This window comes from Rhipicephalus microplus, chromosome 2 (genome assembly GCF_043290135.1).
Source record: "Rhipicephalus microplus isolate Deutch F79 chromosome 2, USDA_Rmic, whole genome shotgun sequence".
Classification (NCBI taxonomy): domain Eukaryota; kingdom Metazoa; phylum Arthropoda; class Arachnida; order Ixodida; family Ixodidae; genus Rhipicephalus; species Rhipicephalus microplus.
Window position 1 is genome coordinate 50,106,319 of NC_134701.1, and position 15,010 is coordinate 50,121,328.

General features: G+C 48.0%; 1 protein-coding gene across 6 annotated transcripts in view; it reads left to right on the plus strand.

Moving 5' to 3' along the window:
• LOC119169092 (protein regulator of cytokinesis 1) overlaps positions 1-15,010 on the plus strand; it is a 119,405-nt gene that overhangs the window by 23,710 nt on the left and 80,685 nt on the right. For all 6 annotated transcript variants that reach the window (XM_037420180.2, XM_037420181.2, XM_075886450.1 and 3 more), the window contains exons 5-6: positions 710-859; positions 13,095-13,242. In XM_037420180.2, coding sequence (XP_037276077.1) covers positions 710-859; positions 13,095-13,242 — 298 coding nt within the window. The remainder of the gene's footprint in view (positions 1-709; positions 860-13,094; positions 13,243-15,010) is intronic.

Genomic DNA, 15,010 nt, shown 5'->3' on the forward strand with positions numbered 1-15,010 from the left:
ACCTTGCTCTTTCTTAGTGATTAGTCAATGCAAACAGCAAAAACTAGTTGTGTACATAGCGTCTGAAAAGGTCAAGATGATCCATAAACTTGCCCAATCTTTACCACTGTCACTAAATTATTGATTTCGAAGTATATTCTCATGCTAAGACCACCATGATGCTGTACAAGTTGTAAGATCGTGCCAAAATCTGGGTTATTTATATATATTGGGCCCCTGCTTACTTATTGTATTTTAATAAAACCTAAGCAGACAGTAGTGAAAATGTTGTGGGAAATGGTTTTCGAGCATAAAGACTGCTTATTAGGCCTTCTTCTAGGTGAAAGTGGTATAAGAAAAGTTCAATAATTCAAAATCGAAAAGGACTATAATGTCCAAATTCAGTAGAGTTTGAATGAGCAGGCGGGCACTCAAATCGACTTGCTACATGGGCGAAATCCAAAGAAGCCGTTGTCGATACTGGTGGATTCGAATTTTCGAGAGTTATCACCCCATAAAGATATGCTGGGTTGTGCCAGGACCAGGGCGTCACTTCGAATTGTACTGCGAGATAGAATTAACAAGCTTTTACTCTATCTGGTTTAGCTTAAGGGAATCTCTCAATTCGAAACCTTATAGATTTTGGTCTTGTGAACTGTGCTAGTGGTGTAGGCCCCTCTTGCACTTGCCCTCTTCCTGCGAGTGAACTGTTGTGTGCTTGCATGGTCAGCTCAAGCAGCTCGAAGAGGCCCGCCGTCGAGAGCTGGCCAGCCTGCTGGACCAGCTGGCATTATTTTTCGACAGACTGGACATCCCGCCCGAGGAGCAAGATCGCATTCGTAGCTCTAATACGGGCCTAACGTCTTCGACTCTGGCTGCAGTAAGTTGGATTTTTTATTTATATACGAATTTGGAGGATGCACCTAAAATATTTGTATCATCTCGAATTCGTATGAACCAAAAAACCAAAAACCGGTTAAAACTGATCATGAAGATGAACTTTATTGGGGTCAACTACTACTTGCTACAAAAAAATTTCCATAATCTTTCATGAACTTTTCTGCCTTCACCTCCTCTCAAAAACGGCCGCGGTTTCCTCATGCTGCTGGTGCTTAACGGGCGTTCACGCTTGGAATCAAAGAGAGGGATAGCGGCAAAACTTATCAGAAATCCACTAGCTTCGTTAAGCGGCCAAAAAAACGCACCGTGAAGTCGACTCGATAATATCAGTAACGCGATAGAATTCAGGCACAAGCGCCAGAGCGGGCGTGAAACCACGTTCGCACCCGCCGAAAATTATTTACATTTGTTCTGCCTACCGCCACCGCCTTCGCCCCTTGAAAACTCGTTTCATTTTGCCCGTTTCCTAAGAATTAAAATTCGTACAGAATTTTAGTTATGCATGCAAAACACACACACAAAAAAAACAGTTTACACTGGTACAAACGTTGTTTCGGGAAATGCACCAGCAGAAACGACAGGAACGAATGCACCGCAGCAGCGTCGACGGATTCAGCCGGCAGTACAAAAGCGAGAGAGACATGTTAGGGCATGTCGACGGGCTGCTGCTAAGCCTTCTTCGAAATCCGCTGTTCATAATTCAAACCAGGCTCTCGATGAACACGTCCTTGTCAAGAGAGAGAGAGAGAAGAAACTTTATTCAAGTGTCCCTGCTGGGGTCAAAGGCGGCGGGGGGCCGGGAGACCGGCCCCTCTGTAACCCCCTTCCTTAGGCGGCGGCCAGGCCTTGAATCCTGGCGGCGTCTTCGGCCAGCCGGACAGCCCAGAGCTGGTCCTCCGGGCACGTGCTGAGCAGCCAAGCCTCCCACTGCTCGGCCGTGGTGATTGTGAATGTAGGGTTCGTGCTGTGTTTAACTGAGTAAGTAGCTTCGGGGCAGGCCCATATAATATGGTCGAGCGCAGCGTTAGGTGCACCGCACGTTTTGCATTGTGGTGTGTGAATAGCGGGGTAAATACGGCTGTACAGTTACGGACAGGGGAAAGTGCGTGTCTGTAATAGACGCCAGGTAGTGGACTGCTGCTATAAAACACTTGTCTGGTGGTGGGTATTTAAGTCTGGCCTTGCGGTAATACATTAGGATTTCTTCTCCAAAGGTAACCATTCTATCCCTCGCATTGTCGCGAAACGAGGAGACCATCATCTCTCGCTCAGCCGCGTTAGGTCGCGAGGGGTGGTGCTCTGTTGGATGACGCGCCCGGTGGACGAGAGCTCGGACGGCATCATGAGCGTGTTCGTTCCCCGCAAGCCCCGAGTGGCCCGGAGTCCAGATGATCTCAACGTGGCGACGACGTAACAGAGGTGTACTTGTGAGAATTCGGAGCGCCGGTTGGGAGATCAAACCTTTGGTAAAGTTGCGGATGGCAGTCTTGGAGTCGCTGATGAGGCAGGATGCTTGGGTTGAAGCGTAGGCGAGAGCGATGGCTGCTTCTTCGCGTTCTTCTGGTTTGTTTGCGTGAATGGTGCCAGTTGCGGTAATTATGTACTGCGGCCCGGTGGCGACAGCGAGGGCCATGGCCCGATGCGTAGGATATTCCGCTGCGTCTACATACGCCACGTACGTGGCATTCGCGTAACGCTTGCCTAGTTGCTTGGCGCGGTCTGCTCGTCTTTCCACGTTATATTCAGGGTGCATATTGCGTGGTATGGGGGGAGTCACGAAAGCGTCGCGAATGTCCGAAGGAATTGGGAGTTTCTGGCCAAACTGGGAGATGTAAGGTATGCCGAGTGAACACATGAAATGACGTCCTGTAGGAGTTTGGCCTAATCGTTCGTAGTGCGATATACGTTGGGCTTCAATGAATTCGTCTATAGTATTGTGAAGTCCTAGGTCATTGAGTTTCGCATTGGGCGTAGACATGGGGAGATGCAGCGCGCACTTGTAGCAGCGCCTGATCATTATGTTTAGTTTTTTCCCCTTGTCGGTGAGCGTAAGTTTCATAAATGGAGCAAGGTAAAGGATTCTGCTTATAGAGAATACGGTCACCAGTCGTACGAGATTGGCCTCTTTCATGCCGTGCTGTTTATTGGCGATGCGGGAGATGAGCGTAGTACTCTCATAGACATGATGGTGTAGTAGTTGCATTGTTTCCGAATTGCCGCCGTTCTGCTGAATGCGGAAGCCCCAATACGCGAATGGTAGGGATTGTTCGTATAGGGTGATGTTGCATATGCAGATTTATCGTGGGAAGGTTTCTGTTGTAGGGAGATCTAGGTCGATAGACGAGTAACTCTGACTTTTGGGGCGAGCAGGACGATCCTCGTTGTTCAGCGTAAGTTGTGGTTCTATCAATCGCCAGTTGAAGTGCATCTTGTATCTCTCCGTCACTACCTCTGGCAATCCACAAGGTGATATCGTCCGCGTATATGGTGTGGTGGAGGTGAGGGATATCTTCTAGAAGTGGCGGAAGGTGAAGCATGGCCAGGTTGAAAAGGAATGGAGAGAGGACTTACCCTTGTGGTGTCCCTTTCCCACCGAGAGTGATGGAAGGTGCAGGCAAATCGTTGTATGAGAGTGTGGCTGTCCTGTCCATTAAAAAGTTGCGGATATAGCGGTAGGTACGGGCGCCTACGTTGAGCATGGCGAGGGCGGCAAGGATGGATGAATGTAGCACATTGTCGAATGCCTTGGTAAGGTCTAGCCCCAGAATAGCACGTGTCCCATACCGAGAGCCGTCTTCACCGTCGATAATGTGACTCTTCAGTTGCAGCTTCACGTCTTGTGTCGAAAGTTCAGGGCGGAATCCGAGCATTGTATGCGGGTAGAGGGCATGTTCTTCCATGTACCTTTGTAGTCGAGTGTGAATAACATGCTCGAGTACCTTGCCGACACAGGATGTGAGAGATATTGGCCGAAGGTTCTCGATAGTGAGTGGTTTTCTTGGTTTAGGTATCAGAATGACTGTGGCGGTTTTCCATGTTGGTATTTCTCCCGACTCCCAAACCATTTGCAGATAAGATGTGAGCGTTTCAAGTGATTCTTCGTCAAGGTTTTGTAAGATTTTATTTGTAATTTTATCCGGGCCAGGCGCTGATTGGGGTCTCAGTTGTGAAACTGCGGACCTCACTTCCGCTTTTGTAGTCTGGGAATCGAGGGCTGGATTATCCACCCCATTGTAGCATGGGAGATCAACCGAAGTAGCACTGACAATGTACCGACTAGATAGGTCTTGGATAAGGTCTTCATTGGTACCTGGATAATTGTGAAGAGCGGTGATTAAGGAGTGGCGCTGAGCAGTTTTTGTCGATGCTGGTTCTATCATACTACGAAGAATACTCCATGTTTTGGGCACGTTAGGTAAGCGTTCCATAACGTTACAAAGCTGATGCCAGTTCTGGTGGGAGAGTTGAAAAGCGTAATCTTCAATTTGACGCGTTAATATAGCAATGCGTTTGCGTAATGAGCGGTTCAATTTGTTGGAGTTATAGCGCTTGCGCAGACCAGCGAGGGCCTCCCACATGTGCAGCAGCCTGGTGTATACCGTGTCGCCTACGGCGTCTTCTGGGGGAGTCTTAATAGCACGCTTAACGTCTCGTAGTAAGGAAGCTGTCCATTGGCCGATCGAGGTGGCAGATTCTGGAGAGGCCGTTGCCAGCAATTCGCGGAAGACATTCTAGTCAACGAGGGCAAGCTGTTTGGATTTCCTGCGCTGCGGGCCAGCCTTGACGATCGTTTGTATTATGTAGTGGTCGCTGCCTAGATGTTCATGAAGGTTGGACCACTCTGCATGCGTAATGTTCGCAGTGAAAGTGAGGTCAGGAGTGGTGTCTCTGGCAACGCTGTTGCCCAACCGCGTAGGGTATGCCGGGTCTGTGATAAGGGTGTAGCCAAGATTGTGGGTGTCTTGCCACAGCATTCGCCCTTTTCCGGTGTCGTGAATGTAGCCCCAAGCGGGTGAGGGAGCGTTAAAATCCCCTACCACGAGGAGGGGGGAAATTCTTGCCAACTTCTTGACATAAGATAGGAGCTTGTGAAAGCGATGTGGTTGTCGTGGGCTGCTGTAAACATTGACCAAGAACATACTGGTGGATGTCCGGCGAGATGAAGAGAGAATTTTCAATATAATGTGTGGCACTGTATCAGAGAGGGAGGGGTGTTGAATTACAGGGATATTTCATTTCACGAGGGTGGTAAGGACTTCGCGACTGTCAGGGGCTTGAGCAGCCATAAAGGAGGCGTATCCGACCAGCTTAGCCTGTCCGCCTGATTCCTGTAAAGCAATAATATCTGGTGTGTCTGTTTCTTTGAGTGTGGATAGAAATTGTTGTAGCATGCTCCTCTTACGGCGGTAGCTACGGCAGTTCCACTTCTAGATGCTGTACTGAGTGTGTGGATTACTCACGGCCATCTTGGTTAATGCGGCCATAAGGCTTCTGATGCGAGTGTTAGCGAGAGCAATGTGTACACCGCTCAAGCTTCGTGACTCTGCTATTGTAGCTGGGAAGAAGACTCGAAAGTGTGGCTTCAAGGTTGTTCTGGATAATTGTCGCTCGGGCTTCCAGCTTTCTGTCGAGCATTAAGGTGAGTTGGTGCTCTAACTTTGCTGTGAGGATTGAATCGAGGGATCGCTCTAGCGTTTGCGCGATGGTCTGTTCAAGCATTATCGGTAATTGCCGTTCAAGTACGGTTTGAATGGTCTCGTGGAGTTGCTGCTGCGGTACAGATTCTACAGGCAAATGGGTGCTGAGGCGGTAGGTGGTTGCGATGATGGTGTGGCTGGTTCTTCTGTGCCTGGAGCCTTTCGTTTAGGGGGTAAAGGGTTTGGGGTGATATTGGCGTGGTCAGCAGAGTGAATCAAAGAAGAGGACGGAGGTTGCTGGGCAAGTTGTTTCCGAAGAGCAGTGTTTTCAACGCGAAGTTCCTGTACTAACGTACGGAGTGAATGCAGCTCCAGTGTGATAGTACTTAACATGGTTTCCTTATTAGGTGTGGTTGTGTGTGTACTTGTAGGTGCTGTATTATGTATAGGAGCAGGTTGGGAGGCAATGCTAGCCCAGCTTACCGTAGGGGTGGCGAGGGTGAGACTGGGTTGCCGCTGCTGAAGGGGCGGGACCATCCGAAGCCTCGGGTGCCGCAGATCCCAATCGGAGTTCCTGGGGCTGATTCTTGCGTCGCTGCTTTGATCGGCTGCGTGAGCCACGACGCTTCGAGGTTGGACTGGTACTGCGGAAGCGGGTGTCGGTAGGCTTCACCTCTTTGCGTTCTGGATGAGCATCTTGCGTGGAAATCATGGTTGAGAGGTACTGTTGTTGGAGCTTAGCTTTTTCTTGGCGACGATAAATGAGAAGATGGTGTCTGGTAGCATTGAGGACAGGTTTTGTCACCTGCCTGGTGGGCTTGGCCGCACAGAAGACACTTAAGGGTGCATGGATGAGCAGTAGCAGGTTTGGCTGTGCCACACAGCGTGCAGATTACGGCATTTGGTTTGGGGCAGACATCCGAGCGTTGACCGACTTCCCCGCATTTGTCGCAGACTTCGGTGCGCTTCTTATGTAGGTAACATTTGTATTCGGCTTCTCGATAGTAGACATGGAAAGGGACTTGGTTGCCATCGAATACAATGAGTACCGTGTTTGTCTTTCCCATTTGGCGAGCTTGTAGTATCGTAAGGTTGCGGTCATTAACAAGACTTGCTGAGATGTCTTCAGGAGAGTCGTAGGGGGGAATATTGTGGATCACTCCCTTTGCTGTGTTCTCAGGGGAAATAACGTAGGCTCGAACGTCATAGGTTTCAGTTTCCACCTGTAGTTTGGAGATCCGACTGTAGATTTCTGCGTTGGATAGATGAGGTGTGCTTACTACGATGAGATTAGCTTCAATGCATGTGCGGTAAATGTCCTCTTTGAGTAGCGTTGCGTGCAGATCCACTTCGCGTAGAATAGCATCGCACAGTTGTGCTTCCCCACTTTGGAGAGATTAAGGCCGTCCCTCGGGCGAATCACAACTTTTATGTGATCATCTGGCAGACGCGGTTGCCTGGGTTTGCGAGGGACACGCTGGGCAGATCCGTTCAGCTTTGGGGTATCGGATGCGCTTCCCTGGCCAGTTGGCGATGCCGGAGCGTTCGAGGCATGCTTGCGTTGCTTGTTTCGGTGGCTAGAGATCCATCCAGCTTCGAGGGTGGCGTCTTCAGGGGCGATCTCAGTTCCTTCGACTTCGACCACTTCCATGGTTAACACTGCTGCGATTTCTGAAGCTAGGGCTCAACGTGGGCGAGTCAGATGGAGTTGGGTGGCAGCGGCGTCGCGGCGAGGAGCAGCTGTTGTCCGTCCTTGTCAAGGCTGTGAGTTTTGTCGTGCTGCACTGCTGCACGGGAAGTTCGCGATCGCGCCGACGCTAGCCATTGCCGACGCTTTTGCCGCCATGTTGAATTTGCGGCTCGTTGTTTACGTCACATGGTCTGAGACCTAGTTCAGCTAGTGTAGCCCAAGCCATGAAGCGAATAGGCAATCTGCTATCGCATGGCGGAAAAATTGCCCTGGGCGGATTTTTTCGTGTGAGCCTTGCCGCGTGGTTTTCCGGCCACTTAGGTGTCGAAGCAGGGTAAATCCCCGTGCGTTTTTCTGTGTTCACTTCCTTCGAGGCACGGTGGGAACAGGCCTTCCTCTCGCAGACAAGCCGCGTTGTGCCGTTCCCGTGCAGCAGTCAATCACGCGTTCGTATCATCCGCCGTGGCTGGGGAACCCGTTTGTATAACCGTTTGAACCCGTTTGTATAATGTAGTTCTTCCAAAGGAACTTGAAAATTCGTATGGTCGAGATTGTACTGTAGTTGCTTCGCGGGATCCCGAAGGAATTTTGTACAAGGGTGGGAAAGTGACAAATGAAAGGGATAAGTAATTGTGCTATTCTAGTTATGGGAGGGGGGGATAGAAAAGTTGCTAATATTATAAAGGCTATCTAGACACACCCTCGAAGGTGCGCACTGTCAAATGTGAACATGTCCCTGCAACATTCTCGATAAAATCCACTTGATGTGCAAGTTTTAGATCCAGACAGTAACTTCAATTAGTTCAGTGAAAAAAACTGTTGTGTGCACCTGTAAAAGAAATATCGAAATCTGGGATGCAAAACATTTCCTCTAATTTTGCAATTTAAGGGGGGACACGGGTCTTAGCAGGCCAAAAATCGCAAAAAAAAAATTGACTTTTTGAAGCTGACATTTTTGGAATCTGTACCTATTTTTGCACCTATCTGAGAAGTTTCTAGCTTTTCGCGTCATTATTTCTGGCACAAAATCAATTTATAACATCTCTGTGAGATGAATGTGAGCGCAAACTGACGCTAAAATTGCACTTTTTCCGCGCCGAACTGTTGCCGTTACACACGAGCTATCGTGTTCATCTTGGTCTCGTTTGGAAGGGTCGTTCTTCATCATGACGCACAGGAGGGCCAGACGCAAGATACAAGCCGAACAGCACTAACGTCATCGGCACTATATGACTTAAAGGTCGTTGTGAACCTCGGAACGAGACCGAAGATTACAACTGAAATTATGGTACACCAGCGCCCTATCAGGTTTGAGGTGGATTCCGGAGCAGCATGTACGCTCATCAGCGAGGACACTTTTCGCGCTACTTGGCGTGAGAACGCGCCAGCTCTCCAGCAAGACGACACGCAGCTGAGAACGTGGTCCGGACATTCCCTTCCACTGCTGGGCTGTGCCAACGTAGACGTGTACTACAACGGGCAGACCCATCAGCTCCCCTTGCTAGTCGTACACGGTTCTGGATCAAGCCTTTTAGGACGAAATTGGTTCACCCCCCTTGGAGTGGTCATTGGCGGAGTTCACCACACACTCAGTTATCCATCAGTGGAGCAGCTTCAAGATAAGTACAAAGCGGTTTTCTAGGAAGAAATACCAGGGAACAACGGACCTCCAGTCACACTTGAGCTGTGGGAGGGTGTGACGCCGAAATTTTTGAAAGCTAGGTCGGTGCCTTTCGCCCTACGGACATCAGTCGAGAATGAGCTTGACCGGCTGCAGGAACCGACGCAACATTCGGAATGGGCGACACCACTCGTTGTCGTCCGAAAGAAGAACGGTACCCTACGCCTCTGCGGAGACTACCGGAGCACTGTCAACCTGGCGACAAAAGCATCTTCCTACCCACTGCCGACACCGGAAGAGGTTTTTAGCACGCTTCGTGGTGGAAAAATCTTCAGCACCTTGGACTTGACACAAGCCTACGAACAGCTGAAGGTGAGCGAATCAACGTCTGAACTGCTCACAATAAACACTATTAAGGGTCTTTACAAAGTTAAAAGGCTACCATTCGGAATATCTGCAGCGCCATCAATCTTCCAGATATTTATGGAGTCTACACTTATCGGGATCCCAGGTGTTTGCGTCTACTTGGACGATGTTATTGTCGGTGTCGCCTCCAATGAAGAGCACACAGAACGCTTGGAGCTCATTTTGGAAAGACTAGCAAATGCTAATTTGCGCATTAGTAAAAAAAATGCGTTTTTGCTGTGCCTGAAGTGAAGTTTCTTGAACATCAAATTAACGCGCAGGGTATCCATCCCACTGAAGACAAAGTGCGTGCAATCACCGAAGCACGAGCGCCTACTAACAAGCAAGAACTGCAGTCGTTTTTGGGGCTATTGACGTTCTACGACTGGTTCTTAGAACATCGAGCTACAGTGGCTAACGATCTATATCAGCTCCTGCAGAAAGAAGTCCCATGGACTTGGTCGCCACGCCACCAAGAGTCTGTTGCCCTTAAGCAACTACTTCGCAAGTTTACTGTTCTGCGACACTACGACGAAAGGAGACCCCTACTGCTAGCCTGTGACGCATCACCATACGGAGTGGGAGCAGTCCTCTCCCAAGTTGACGACCAGGGACGGGAAGCCCCGATCGCTTTTGCTTCGCGCACCCTATCGCAGGCAGAGAGGAATTATTCCCAGCTAGATAAAGAGGGACTTGCCATCGTCTACGCAGCAGATCACTTTCGGCAGTACATTACCGGCAGGAAAGTGACTTTCATAACAGATCACCGGCCCTTATTGGGTATTATGGGTCCCCAGAAGCCAATGCCACAGACATTGTCGCCGCGAATGACACGATGGTGCATCAAGATGTCGGCGTACGATTACGAACTCGTACATTGCACTGGGAAGAAACGCCAGAACGCCGATGTCCTCCGTGTTCATCATCAATTTTCCGCCACCGCTGGCTCGCCTTGCTCATTGGTTTTTTAGCAAAAACGTGTCATCGAGAAGCACTAGCGTGCGATTCGATTGACTGCTTGGGGCATGAGACAAAACCTAGGCATCCGATTGGCCAAGGGGCGTTTTCGGCGTCTGCTTCACCATCGTGACGCGCACTGACATGCGCCATTTTGTCATAGTGCTACTGACTGCCTGCGGCAGTAAAGAAGTTCCGCGCTACAGTAATTTCTGAAGCGGGTGTGGCAGTCGTTCGTTCGCTGTGAACTTCAGAAAGAGCCCCGCTATGGCTCAGGACAACGAGGATAACAAACTCAACGCGGTCAACGGCAGTCACCGATGTAGGCCTAACTCACGTACGAGCCCGTTGGTTGCCGACAACGTTACTGAGAATGGCTGTGTTTTGCAGTCTCATCAGTTAGAGGACGGCAAGTAAAAAACAGAAGCGAAGCTACAAGAGATAGCAATCTTTGGAGTGACGGAACGGAAGCGCAGTCTTATCGCTAAACGCGCGGATGCCGCGGTTCCCCCCGCCTGACGAAAGCACCTTGAACTGCGCGACGGGTCGTCAGAGTGGAGTACGCCGCGCTTCGACGAACAACAGGAAGTCAATCCGTTTGCGGTGAAAATGCTCGCCGCCCCCACAATAGAGGCTACTGGCAACTGGTAGACTGCTTTTAACGACGTGTTCGCAACGTTGTCGCGATCTACGCTCGAAAATGCGGCAGTCTTGCGTGAAAAGGAAACTAGCACCTCGGCACTCGCGTAGCCTCAAAATTGATGAGTGAGGGAGCAACTTTGGTTCGTGACATTTACGGGTAACTCATTCTGGACAAGCCGGAAAACAACGCCGTGTTATTCGACGTATCGCAGATTATGCACGCACATTTGTCGCACGTCGCCGTCAGTAAAGTTACCAAACTGATAAGCGGCCTCGCGGCAGACGAGCACACGGCGACAACTTGCTACAAGACTAGAAGAAACTAGACGCTCGTGCAAACAATCATTCCTATTACATTCCCGGTCCATGTTAACTGACTAAAAGCATGTGTGCCATGACATTTTTTCCCTCGGAACGGCGAAATAATGTTTTAACAGCATTATTCTTGAAGCACAGATTTTGACCACTTTCTTTTGCTTGTTCAGTAAAAGGAAAGCTAGAGCTGTAATTGTTTTTGCAAAATGTAGCTAAATGTGCTCAGAAAACAATGCTGGAAGCCTATTTTTAATGGGCAGCTTCATATTTTTTATTTCACTATAAAAATTTCTGTATTTGGTTACATGCTATGAACTGTGCTGTAATTCGAGAAGTACTCGTTCAATTTTCAATCAGCTTGCAGCGTTGCACTCCTTAGGCTTTCTAGCATTCATTTATATGTCAATGGCCATGTAATTCTAACTACATACATTTTTACAGTTAAAAATGTTAAAATTTTATGTTTTCTTCATTTTCTCTAAATGGCAATTTTGCACACCCTGCATGAAAATTACTGCAATATATCGGAAACTATTACAGATAGCAGAATATTTTTTTTTTTGCAGCATGAAGCTATATGTTTGGAGCACACAACATAGGAAGCACATTTTGATTGATCTTGATGGAAGTTTTTTAAACTAGTCTTTTGTGTGACCACACAATGGCCACATTCAGAGCTGTGAAGTTTAGTGTACTGTAAAGTAAGAAATAATGCCCCAATCAAAAAAGCGCTTCCTATGTTGTATGTCTTATGATTTCTACTGCCAATTCCTATGTAATTTATACATTTTTGACAGGTGGTTATTTTTCCATTGTGGTGAGAACAATAGAAATTGTTATCTTGATTATTTGATTAACTAATGAAGCTACAGAAAAAATCACTACATTTTTAGAATCAGGAGAACAAACTAAGTAAGCATGCCAACTTTTGTCACATATGGTTCATAAAATTAATGAGAGAGTCCTAAGACCCGTGTCCCCCCTTAAGTGGGTGCACTTCTTGATTACAATGGTACATTTCTTAGCTAAGTTGTTCCCCCCAAAGAAGTGAAATTCAATGTTTCGAGTATATTGTTCCCCAGGATGGGGCGGCCACCCTGTGCACACATATGATGATGGTCTTGTGGTTGTAGTGTTGGCAGCTGATTCAGAGGAATCAAATACTGATTGTGGCTGCTACATTTTGATGTAGGGGAAAAGCTAGAGACCTGTGTGCTTGAGTTTAGACACGTGTTAAGGCATTCTTTGTGGTCAAAATTTCTGGAGCCCTCTGCTACAGAGTCTTCTTTTATCATATCACGGTTTTATGACCCCAAACATTTATATTACGTTTGGTGGAAAACATCTTGTGTTTTGAGACAGCAGCACTATAAAAATTGCATAATGCAGTTGCCGGCCAACTGCTTAGTCTATCATAAGGCTTAGTGCTTCTTTTATTTCACTATTCTCAACAAGGCAATTGGCAAACTTATTTCCTTGTTTTTATGACACACTTTTTCTTAATACATTTAGAGCCCTCTATGAAAGGCATATGCACTGGGCATTAATTCTTGCTTTTTGTATGGGGTGTATGACGTGTGCGTTTCCTTGTCAACCCCTAGTATTTCATTGCAAGAACACTGATGTCTCTTATGGGCCTGTTAAATGAGTGTCTCCTTTAAAGCTGTATTGTGATGTGCTAAAATCATATGTATGCTGTGCTGCTATAGCTTTGGGTTATAAGCTACAATTCTTGTACAAGAAGTACAGTCTGCAACTGTGGGACTTGATTTTGCATGTTGCACATCTGTAGTAATTACTAAACTTTTAATGAAATTCTGTGCTGTATATTTACTCTGGATCACAAGGTGAACACAGTGGGCATTTGTGTGGAGCACACTTGCCTCAAGAAGTGCCAAACTTGACGACTTGCCGTGTGGTTGTCTCAGTGTTTTTGTGGCCTTCACAGCTGCGAGCCACTCTAGCCGACTACGAGCAGCAAAAGAAGGAGCGCCTGCGGGAGTTTGTCACACGAGCCAAGGATGATTTGCTCACGTGGTACAAGAAGTGCTGCGTACCACAAAGCCGGGTGTACCTGGATGATGAGGACTCGGAAGGTGTGTGCGCTTTGGATATCCCTCTGTGGTGCTCCCTACTTGCCAGCCTAATCTTGCTCGAATACTGAAGGCTTGGTAGGAGGAGGAGTAGAAGGAGGCCTCAGGGCCACGTGCAACGATTGAGCCTTCAGTGTGCTCTGCAGTGAGTGACATAGTGCTCAGTTTGTATGTTTTTTACCCTGAGGGTAGAAATGTAATAAAAAGGGGAAAACCTTGCATTTAATACATTTATTTGTAAACATGCTCATTTGAAGAGCAAAAACGATGCATCTGTAATACCCTTGACTTCTAGTGAAAACTTTAAGACTCTAAAGAAACGAGACTAAACCAGGGTGCAATTGCAAAGCACCAAATAGCTGCCATTTATGCTAGGGCAGCATTTTCAGGAAAATCAGGGTACAATGTGGTGGTATAAATTGAAAAAAGGATAGCTGTGTGATTACTGGCATCAATGGACCTTTCCAAAAATCTCAGCACCACACCTTCCCCTGGTGGGTTGGCGCTGGAGCATTATCGGAGAGTGGAGCGCTGGGCAGGCAGAGCAGATGACGCTTTCCCGCTTTCGCCTGCTTTCATCACGCGCCGCGAGTGGCTTTGGCTGTTGTAAGGTGTGGCTGTTGTAAAGAAACGGCTTAACTCTGACCACTCTGATTTTCAGGCACGCAAACTAGACTGCTGCGTTCTTCCCAAATAATCATAATCATCACTCAACATGCCCCCCCCAAAAAAAAAAGAAAGTGGCGGACACAGTTGCTCGATTCTTGAATCGTGATTAATGGGCGGAAGTCACCGGACGTTTAGTTCATTGCTCGGTGCTAGTTCAGCACTTCGATTTTTGTGATGCTGCATCTAAGTTTCACCTTTGTTAAAATGTCTGTGTTCTCACTCACTGTGATTACAGGGCTGGAATTTTACACCTGAAGCATACTGTGTAATAACCTACACAAAATAAGAGCCTTACATACTTTATTAGAAACTCGCATGGTGCCCTGTCCATCCACCTAAGACAATTCCAAGGCAAAGGCCATCTTCTTTTACTTCTCAGCCGATGTACTGATCGTATGCCCCCTCAGTCCACGTTTGTCGACAGGATTTTCCCGTGTGTGCAAGCCCGCCTTGCATCACGGCTGGGGGAGAGCACTGGTGTAGTTTGGGCGTGGGCAAGTGCTGGCGTGGTTTGAGCGGGGGGGGAAGTGCTCCTTTTGCGTTCCCTGCCGACACCTGTGCCCAACACCATCAACACCACCCTTAACAAACTTGCTGCACCTAATAAGGTTTTTCATTGCCGCGAAAACCGGAGGCAGTGCAGTATTGCATTGCCTCCATGGTCAAGCCACTTTTGACCAAGCTCAGATGGCATGCGATGGCATGATCACGTCAAGCCACGTGACGTTTTAGTGACGTCACAATTTTCTTTTTTGATGTCTGACGTCATATATGTTGTCATCACATGATGATTTTTTCGACCACTCAATGTCGTCGACAGACAATGCAAACTGTGAATTAAGTTTCGCCTTCATTGAGGCATCTAAGGTTTTTGCCTAAAAACTAAAATTTGCTCTCAGTGGCTTCGGCGTCCCACAGCGGCAGCGTCAACAAGTGTGATGCAAAAATCATCGCATGATGGTGTCACCATAGGACGTCATCAAGACATCACTGGTTGCCAGAATGTGCAAGGACAGTCTCATGATCACGTCGTGACACGACACAGTCGCTTTGCACTGCCTCTGTGATAGGCCCGCCAATCACGGAGGCCGAGCAGAACCAG